Source organism: Coffea arabica, chromosome 7e (genome assembly GCF_036785885.1).
Source record: "Coffea arabica cultivar ET-39 chromosome 7e, Coffea Arabica ET-39 HiFi, whole genome shotgun sequence".
Classification (NCBI taxonomy): domain Eukaryota; kingdom Viridiplantae; phylum Streptophyta; class Magnoliopsida; order Gentianales; family Rubiaceae; genus Coffea; species Coffea arabica.
This window is the reverse complement of record NC_092323.1, coordinates 23,515,191-23,526,209: the sequence shown is the minus strand read 5'-3', so window position 1 is coordinate 23,526,209 and position 11,019 is coordinate 23,515,191. Positions and strand designations below refer to the sequence as shown.

The 11,019-nt window shown below is 38.9% G+C and overlaps 1 protein-coding gene and 1 pseudogene across 1 annotated transcript; one reads left to right on the top strand and one right to left on the bottom strand.

Moving 5' to 3' along the window:
* Positions 1-1,331: 1,331 nt before the first annotated feature.
* LOC140011311 (uncharacterized mitochondrial protein AtMg00860-like) lies at positions 1,332-1,748 on the top strand. The gene has a single exon (XM_072060101.1). It carries the CDS (start codon positions 1,332-1,334, stop codon positions 1,746-1,748), a length of 417 nt encoding a protein of 138 aa, XP_071916202.1.
* Positions 1,749-4,731: 2,983 nt separating this feature from the next.
* On the bottom strand, positions 4,732-6,798 carry LOC113701138 (uncharacterized; annotated as a pseudogene).
* Positions 6,799-11,019: the final 4,221 nt, after the last annotated feature.

The window sequence follows — 11,019 nt, the reverse complement described above, 5'->3', positions numbered from 1 at the left end:
GAATTCGAAGATGCAGAAGGAGAATAGGATGAGCTCACAGGGAGAGTAGGGGAAATGGCTGAGGTGTCAGTGAATTCTCTGGCAGCAGCCATCCAAAGGAAATCGATCATGCTACTAGGTAACTTAGGAGGATTACCTGTCAAACTCCGGGTAGACACTGGTAGTTCTGATAGCTTCATACACTATGGATTGGCTAAGACTCTTCAGCTTCCTTATCAAACAGTCAGACCTTTTACAGTCACCCTGGCAGATGGTACTGACATAACTAGTGGAACTATCTGTCCAAGTGTTAGGTGGTTAATACAAGACTATCAGTTTCAATTCGATTTGAAGATTATGGAGTTGGGAGGCTGGGACATCATCCTAGGAGTTGACGGATGTGCCAATTCAGTCCTATCACATTTGATTTCCATGCACTCAGTATTGCTCTTAGTAGTAGGGGTCATTTGTTACACCTCCAAGGCTTCATTAACCAGCCTGTGATGGAGTTGGTGAGGGGGAAGGATCTCAGGACTTTTATACAAGAAAAACAAAGGTGTTGTACCTCTCTACAGATGGAGTCCAGGGATGATCAGGAGAAGCACATTCCAGAACAGGTGGCCTCAGTCCTGCAGCAGTACTCATAGGTGTTCACAACTTCACATGGACTACCTCCTGAGAGGGAGTTAGATCACCAGATTCCTTTGAAACCAAGAGCAGAGCCATTTAAACTTAAACCTTACAGGTATCCCCATGCGCACAAGTCTGAGATTGAGAAACAGGTTGCTGAAATACTCACCAATGGGATTGTTAAGCACAGTTGTAGTTCCTTTGCCTCTCCTGTGTTGTTGGTTAGGAAGAAGGACAATACTTGGAGGTTATGTGTGGACTATAGAAAGTTAAATGAGCTTACTGTCAAGGACAGGTTCCCTATCCCAAACATAGACGAATTGTTGAATGAACTACATGAGATAAAATACATGTCTAAATTGGACCTCAAAGCAGGATATCATCAGTTGAGAGTCAAGACTGCTAACATATATAAGACTGCTTTCCAGACACATCATGGCCATTTCGAGTTCTTAGTAATGCCCTTTGGCCTTACTAATGCTTCAGCTACCTTTCAATCTCTGATGAACAGGATATTCCAACCTTACTTAAGGAAGTTTGTGCTGGTCTTCTTTGATGACATCCTCATTTACAGTCCTGCATTGGAAGCACATGCATAGCACTTGAAGATTGTGTTGGGGGTCTTGGCTAACAATTGGCTTTACTGCAAAAGGTCTAAATGCTCTTTTGCTCAGACCTCAGTGGAGTATCTGGGACATATTATCTCTGAGGAATGAGTGAGCATGGACTTAAGCAAGGTGGAATGTATTCAATCATTGCCTACTCCTGGCACAATTAAGGAACTGAGAGGATTTTTGGGTTTGACTGGATACTATAGAAGGTTTATCAAGGGATATGGGGTTATCTGCAAACCATTGACTCAATTGTTGAAGAAAGAAGGCTTTGTGTGGAGCCATAATGCTCAAATAGCATTTGAAGACCTCAAAAGGGCCATGACTACTGCACTAGTCCTTAAAATGCCAAACTTTGATCTCCCTTTTGTGATAGAAACTGATGCCTATGGGGTTGGAATTAGGGCAGTCTTGATGCAGCAGGGACATCCCATAGCTTTTCTTAGCAAGGCTCTATCTCCTCAGAATTTGGGAATGTCTGTCTATGAGAAGGAACTGATGGCTTTAGTGTTAGCTGTAACCAAATGAAAGCACTACCTGGTGGGACCACTTTGTCATCAAAACAGAGTATCAGGCCCTCAAATACTTACTGGAACAAAGGCTTACTCATCCCTTACAGCATAAATGGCTCACCAAGTTACTAGGGTTGGACTATGAGATCCAGTACAAAAAAGGGCTGACAATGGGGTTGCTGATGCCTTACTTGGAGAAGGATGGAAGGAGAATATGAAGGGCAGGAAGTAGTGAATCACCTCTGTGTCCTCTCAGCAGTGCAGCCAGTATGGATGAGAGAATTAACTCAGCGTTATGAAGGGGATGGGGTAGCCCAGAGCATCATGTCCCAACTGCTGTTAGGTCCTAATGCTTGCTCAGGGTATCAGCTGGAGAAAGGACTGCTCAAATGCAGAGGTAAACTGTATGTAGGAGGAGATAATGGAGTTAGGCTCAATTTAGTCAAGGGAGGCCATTTTGGACAAAGGGTGTGCTTGCAGAGGGTATAGTCCCTATTTTATTGGCATGGTATCAAAAAGGATCTCATACAATTCGTGCAAGCTTGTGACACTTGTCAAAGGAACAAACATGAGAATGTTCCTTATCCGGGCCTGCTGCAACCACTTCCAATCCCTCAACAGGCTTGGACACATCTGACCATGGACTTCATAGAGCAACTTCCTCTCTCCAAGGGATATGACACTATTCTGGTTGTAGTGGATCGTTTCACCAAGTTTAGCCACTTTATAAAGTCGTCTCAACCTTATACTACACAACAAGTAGCTCAGTTGTTTCTTGACTGTGTATAAGTTGCATGGCCTGCCTGAGTCTATCACTTCTGACAGGGATAAGGTATTAACTAGTAAATTCTGGCAAGAACTCTTTTGTACACTGGGGGTTGGTTTGCATTATAGTTCATCCTATTACCCTCAAATAGATGGACAAAGTGAGAGGGTCAATCAGTGTCTGGAGAGTTACCTCAGGTACATGTGTAGTGAACATCCATCTCATTGGAGTGACTGGTTACCTTCAGCTGAGCTGTGGTATAATACAAATTTTCACACAAGCCTGCAACTTATACCCTTCAAAGCCTTATATGGGTATAAGCCAGTGCATCTACCTCTAGGTCCTTTTCATGACAATGTCATTCCTGCAGCAACTGATATGGTATAGGAGAGACTTCAAGTTCTAGCAAACATCAAAGACAACCTCGCCAAGGCTCAGAATTGTATGCAACATTTTGCTGATCAGAACAGGACAAAAAGGACCTTCCAAGTAGGTGATTGGGTATTCCTGAAACTTCAGCCTTACAGGCAGCAGATTGTGGCCATTAGGAAGAGTCTGAAACTATCTGCTAAGTATTACGGCCCTTTCTAGATCATTGGCAAAGTTGGGGCTGCAGCTTACAAGCTACAACTACCAGAGGGAGCCAGAGTCCATCTAGTGTTTCATGTCTCATTGTTAAAGAGAAAAGTGGGAGCTGCTCAGGACATAGAGCCCACCCTTCCTGAGCCTGATGCTTCTGATCAGTGCATACTGCATCCTGAGAAAGTGTTAAGAAGGAGGGCTATTATGCGCATGTCTAAACCTGTCATTCAGTACTTGGTGAAATGGAATCAGCTGCCAGAGTCTAAATCTTCATGGGAGGACAAAAGCTACATTGACAAACAGTTTCCCAACTTTTTAGCTTGAGGACAAGCTTGATGTTAACAGGGAGGGATTTTCAGGCACCTAAGAAGTATTAGACTTGTCGTTTTAAGAAGGCTTGCCTTGCGTTTTGGCGGAATAAACAAAACGGCGTAGTTAGAATAATTGCAAGGGCAAAACGGTGTAGTTAGACTTATTCAGATAGTTAGTGATTGTTGAGCAAGTTAGTTAGGGAGTAACAAAATTTCTATAAATGATTCCCTGCCCTCTTGTAACGAATTCAGCAAGAAATACAGCAGATTCATTTTCTCTCTCTTCTGAGTTACTCTTTCTCTCTCTCTTTCTCGTGCTCTTGGCTTTCTCTTTCTTCTTTCCCCAATTCCTACTCTGCTAAACCTTCCTTAGAATCTCTCATAGAAATTTTAGCCTGACACATATCGAGAAAAGCCTAGGCCATGTTACAAAAGCTCACACTAACTGCACTAGTTGAAGCGTATCTTTTGATGATTTCCACTACTTCTGGCTTCAAAATCTCTTCCTTGTTTGTTGCACTGCAGAGATAATACAAAGCCCCAAGAGCATAGTTCACCTGCCATATTGAGGTTTGTTTGCAGTAACTAGTAAGCATCTAGACACTTGCACAAAATTATACTACTGGTAACACAATACCCACATCTATACCAAGATTATAACTAAGATTCCATTTTTCAAAGGACACTCAGAGATTCATTTCTCTTTCTGGCAGAAGCGACTTTCAGGATAACTGCAAATGACAAATTCTTCTGAATAAAGGGTTGGCAATAAAGAATAGCAGGGTCAATGTGCCATGACCAACAGTAATCCATGGTATCCATAAGGTCTTGCATTCCAAATTCAGCTCAAATAGTATATTAACGAAATACAACTCAACAAAAATCAACCAAGTACATTAGTTTGTTAATTTAGTAATTGCGATGAAAATAGCATTAGGTGGCCTCCATGAAATACAAGCTTAAAATACAATGCTAATGAGAAAAGATGCTCCAGAACTGGAATATTTAGCATGTGACTGCCACAGGATTCACCTCTGTTCCACAGCTGTCTCCGTAATATTTAGCAATAAATAGAGCGAATGATCGTAAATGAACTTTGAGTAAAGTAAGAGATGTAAACCTTTTCTAGTTTCAAAAAATTAAGTAGCATGGATATGCAATTTGAGCCCTGCTTGAAGTCGAGTTCCAATAGTCAAAGGGTAAGGGCATGCAAACAATGGTCTGAACAAGCCAGAAAGCAAATACTAATTACCGTGTTTCAGACAGGACTAGAGAGACATTGGATGACAAGAGGTATTCCACCACACTGAATAACAACTGCAGCAATTGATGGATCTAGATTACAAGTAAAAACCAAATCACATTATACACCATAAGTAACTGTTTGGCAATAAAAGCCAGTTGAGAAAATTTTAGAAGAAATAAAAATAATAGACATCTTCTTTTCTTAAATGACGAATAAAACAGGGCCAAAAGTCCAATTTAGCAGCACAAGCATTGCAGATTCCTCCAATACCAAACTCCACAAGCCTCTCATTGGGCTCTGTCATGCAGTCGAGGAAAAGTTCCAAAACATTAAGCTGCTTATATCAGGGCAAGCACATTCATTGTCATGGCAGAAAGAAAAATACATATAACTCAAAAGTTCAAGAATTACCTCGCGCAAGAATGTGTAGTTGTAAGGGTCATATGCAAAGTTTGCTAGATTAGCAGCAATTCTCTCTTTTATCTCTGAATAACAAGATTTCATAGGTTAACTTAAAATGGAATGACCAAAATTAGGTACAAATGTTCATATATACTTGACACAAAATTTTGAGACCACAAATGTTACATTTGGAATTAGAATGAGTAGGTTTATTAGTTGGACACGCTATTCCATGATAGAGAATACCAATTACTAACAGATATCATATGTCAGAAGTGCAGATACTCCCACAGAAACCATGTCCCTACTTAATAGTATGAGAAGGCATGAGGGCTAAAACATGAAATTAACCAATCCTTTCATCCCACTTATCTTGGAGTAAGTTAATATAAACCCAATCCATAAGACAAGCTCCCCATATTCCTCATCAACATGAATCAGATCACATCATCAGGGTTGTGGCAAAGTCAAGAATTCTTCATTCTGAGTTTTCAACCTAGGAGGTCACTGGCTCAAAACTGATCATCCACCTTTAACCTGTTTGCTAAGGCTGCTTAATCCCAACCAATCCAGGGCAATATGACATTCATACAACTACTTTACCTTTAGACCCTTTTCATCTATGCATGTCTCCCCTCCAAAGAAAAGGTTCCAGTCTACATTCACATGACCATTACCGCAAGAAATTGATTCTGTATAGATTCCATGGATGAAACAATGTTTTTAGCAGTCACAGAAGTTGAATGGCAGAAGCAATATAGGGATTCCAGCACCAGCTCCATGTCAGCAAATCAAAAAACTTGAATTTTATTTGATCAGCAATCTACAATGACAACTGCAGAATAATCTTTTATTCCATTGGTTTCATTACTTCGTAACCCTGTTGGTACTAGCTGATGTCAAGATCAATCATTAATTATACAACAAAAACTGCAGAATAATCTTTTGTTCCATTAGTTCATTACTTCATAAATTCTGTCAGTACCAGCTGATGTCAAGGCTAATTATTAATCAAATGCCTTAACCTCATAAATGCTATACGAAAGAAGCAAGTAAATATGCTTAAACAAGAATTCGACAAAGCATACCTTCATCAGTAGCATTCTGAAACTGAGTCACCAATTCCTAAATCAAATAAAGAAAACAATAGATGCTAACTATCAACTGCCGCTAATGAAAGTTCCCAAACAATCAATATTAAGGCAGATAAAAGAAATACAATTCTCAGCTACATTTACGCATTCACAACCATTTTTAACAGGGAAAAGTTGAGTATTTCTGATAGCAATAATTTACAGCAGAGATATACCTGAAGGTAATTTACCCGAGGAGTTCCATATTTCCAGTCCGCTCTTCTTGCCTCCGATTATTCGTAAACATGTCAACTGCAAGATATTTCAAGAAATCATTCGATTCGCAATATATTGAAAAGGGACTCTTTCAATTTTGACAATCAACAATTTTAACAAGAAATCAATACACTAGGAAGGATATGGCTGGCCTAACGCGGCAGCAGTTAAAATCCAAATAAGCCGACATATACCCCATCTCCCTCCATTTTAGAGCTCCCCAACTCCTTCCTCGTCCTCATGAAAAAACTCCCTAAATGAATACACAAACCCGAATGAGCCTCAGCCAACACTTCCTACAGCCCCAACCCAACTAGTATCAACAAAGATTTATAGAGCCATACAGCCCAGAACCATCAAAAATATTTCTTGCATAATAATTTTACAATAGATTTTAACAAGGCAAAATTATTCACCTGTAGAAGATTGCTCGTTCGTAGTGTCGTTTTCCTTTATTTTATGCCATATCATTTTTGTGTTTGTAACTTTGTATATGGCTTGGGTCTAGGACCTAAGTTTGACCCATTTTTATTCAATCGTGCCTTAATTTTACACCGTTTTGGACTTTGGGCTCTGTGAATTTCCAAAACGAATGAAATGCTAATTAATTCTTGGAGCATTTTGGGCTTTTTTGCTTTGCCTTAACAGCCAAAAAGGCCCAGAGAGAATGGAGATCGTATTTGACTATTTTCTTTTCGACCGGTGTATTTAAAAGTAAGGATGTTCATCGATTAGTAATTGATATTTTAATTTAAAAAATTTTGAGAATTCGAGAATTGATTTTTGAAGACCAATAACAATCAACCAACAGCTCATTGGGCTGTTGACCTGTCACATCAGAAGTTCGACTTCTCGCTTGACAGGTTTGGGGCATGGTTGTTAAAATCGCGATCCGGATCGTAGGATCGTACGATCCTACGATCCGGGAAGGCAAAATCGATCCGGATCGCACTCAAAATCGCAAATTCCTTGAATCTATATAGGATCGAGATAGGATCGGTAGGATCGCATAGAATCGTACGATCCTACGATCCTACAAATTTTTGCTAATTTGTGGAATACAAGGTTCATTTTGCAAGTAAAAGTCAACATTTGGGGTAGGCTTGTAAGTTCACACTCAATTGCAGGCCTTAGTTGCAATGTTTTAACAAAATTTGCCTCAAAATCAAAAGATTCCGTCAAAAAGCTTCGGGCCTACTTCATCTTCTCCTCAAGCCAGACGGGATCATCTGTCCAATTTTATGTGTCCAATTTTCTATCCAACACAAAACTACGTAGTTTCACTTATTTTTGTGGCTGACATGGCACATAAAAATAAATACCTTTTTGGCTCCATTATACTTTTGGATATCTCTTCTTTTTTGAATTTCCTTTATTTACATATCTTTATTACAATTCCCAAAACCCTATTACTACCATAACAATTCCCAAGACCTGTTGCCGTGAGCGTCAAGAAGATTTGGGACTTCTTTGCCGATGGTAAGAAAAAAATAATATTCATCTGCACAATTGTTTCTGGTTGACTTATAATTCAAAGACAACGCAATCAAATCACAGCACCTTCTACTTCCCCCGGTTTAGCAGTGATCACAAAAATCACTGTATGTGAAAAGGAAATATATAATTCCATAAAACCAAAAATAAAAAAATAAAAAAACTGGCTAAGCATATAATCTTCTAGGCATTGACATCTGAAACAACAATCATCGTGAACCAAATTGCAGCACATATATTTGTTTACCACTGCAATCCGTATGCCTTATAAAATGTGTGTATGTGGGTGGGGTGGTGTTTTTTTTCTCTGGGAAAGAGGGGGTGGTAAGAAAAGAAAACAGCTATTACATCTTAAAATAGCAGAGGTCTCCATGATGTTTAAAGGTTTTCAATTTTTATCCATCACATGGTTTTTCATTCAATTAGCAACTTTGTCAACCAAGCCAATGAAATATGTCAGTTTTTAACCATATTTCCCCAAGAGATGGATTATAAATTAAATGAACACTGTATCAATGAAGACATAATTCTACTTAAAAAACAAAAAGAGGAATCAATTTACCAGAATAAAAAATAGATTGCAAAAGGTACAAGAAACACTTTTTCTATCTGAAAATGTTAAAACACAATTTGTTTTCCTTCAAAGAAAGCGAGAAGGACAATTTGTTTTCCTTCACCAATTTTTTAGATTATTCTTTCCGTTAGGCCCAGCTGCAAATTTTGCTTTGTACTTCCAAGGATTTGATTGTCTCTCTGTATGTCTCAAATTTTGCTATGTCTTTCCGTTAGGCTAGTGGTTTGCTTTGGAGGAATTCACGTGAATGGTTACAATTTGACAGGGCTGTTGCTTGGTGCTTGAGCCAAACAGGCATTTATTTTTATGTGCCACGTCAGCCACAAGAATAAGTGGAACTACGTAGTTTTGTGTTGGACAGGAAATTGGACACAAAAAGTTGGACAGAGGATCCCGTCTGAAAATAAAGAGCCACATCAAGCTCTAATTCTGGCCAGCAGGAGGACTTTTGGCTGGAGGACTTGGAGGGGCTTTGTCGCCGGATGGAGGGGATGGAGTGCCAGCGGCAGGTGGATGAGGGAAAGGCCATGGAAATGGAAGATGAGGAAATGGAAAACCTTGTGGAGGGCTTGGAGGGGCTTTGTCGCCGGATGGAGGGGATGGAGTGCCAGCGGCAGGTGCATGAGGAAAAGGCCATGGAAATGGAAGATGAGGAAATGGAAAACCTTGTGGAGGACTTGGAGGGGCTTTGCCACCGGATGAAGGGGATGGAGTGCCAGCGGCCGGTGGATGAGGAAAAGGCCATGGAAACGGAAGATGTGGAAAACCTTGTGGAGGACCTGGAGGGCTCTTGCTGCCATCACCACCAGATGGTGGTGGAGGGTGTTGAGGAAATGGAAAACCACCGATGCCAGGGAGTGGAGGAAAAGGCGATATAATTGGAAGTGGAGGAAAATGCCATGGAAATGGGAAAAAGATTGGGGGAGGAAAAAATAGGAGTTCGGAATGGATGCCATTGTTGTTCATCTTGCTTGCAACATTCTCTGCATACTTTTGATAGGCGGCTAAGTAATTGCTATAAAATGCTGCAGTTTGTTCAGCATCAGAGTCTATGGCTATGCCACTAATGAGCAAGCCCACGAAGCAAACGAAGAAAAGAAGGGAGACTGAGGTTTTGCTGCTCATGATGGCTATTTTGATGTTAAGTTTGGAGAGGAGTTGTTGATGTGAATATATGGGCTGCTATGCCTGTTTGTATTCTATTTCAATTCCTTAGCCAGGCGGAGAATTGATTTTGTCATATTATTTTAATTCTGGAAGACAAAGCACTATATGGTATATGACAAGCGCGGGATACGCATATAATAATTAAGTTCATTTCACAATCAAATTTTATATTTATAAATTTCTAAATACCTTACACGCGATTTTCTGCAAGTATACATGTCATAATTGAGTATAGAGTATTAAGAGTCGAACCCACAAAAAAAATTGTCAATTACCGATGTTTTTCAAACTCTTCATTATTTAGACACTGATAAGTACAAAAAAGTAAATCTACTCTACATATATGAGATAAAAGTAATACAAATAACAATAAAAAACTCTTAGAGGTATAGAATTCCTAATTACTCTTGCAAGTAAAATTACCAGTTAATTGAATGTCATTATCTTGGCTAGTTATGGCATAATTTTCTAACATATGTGAAACCTATTCTCATAGTGAACCGACTATACTTGTAGCTAAACCATACCTACTCTCGTGGTTATGAAATTAGCTACAAGTTTATTTTTTCTATGAAATTATATGAAACAAATCACTAAAGCCACAAAGGTGTACATCTACTCTTATGAGTATACTCCCCAGGTTTAGCATTTCTTTAAACTAGTGTTAAATCCCAATTTTCATTGAAGAATTAGCACCTTTAAATAATCATAATTAATGGTACATGTTAATCATGATTAGAAAAGTAAAAGCGATAAATAACTTGTTCAAAATAATATCATCAAATAATCAAATAAATATCACAAACAAAATATAGAAAATTCATTCGTAAATCTAGGCAAAAACTTTAGCCACACATGATAAAATAACATGAAATCAAATACAAAAGAGAGAGTGACAGAAAAAAAGTCACCCTTGTCACATGAGCTCCAACTCTCTATCTTTGCTCTTCAATTCTTCATCCAAATCTAGTTATAATTACAAGAAGGATAAACTACACTAACTATACTAAACTAATGAAATAAACTAATGAATTAAGAAAAATTAGTGAAGACTACATTTTGGTAGTATCTCTAGCCTTCCAAAGTTATGAAACAAGCTCTCCAAATGCCCTATTTGTAGAAGAATTCAAGTCACAAATCATTTGTTTCTAGTTGGCAAATTTGCCTCTTGAAATCTCCAAAGGTTATTTTTACAAGTTTCTATGCTTGCTTGCTCGTATCCAACTGAAATTCTTGTAGATAAATTAGACAAAAAACTTGTGTAAACACAGCACAAGTTACAAAATAAATTGTAGCTGCATTTGAAGAATATGCAGCCTCAAAAAATGCGTGACGAGGTCATGTATTCATAGCTCAGGTTTTTTCTTTTGTAGGTTTTCTCATTTCTGGCTAGTCG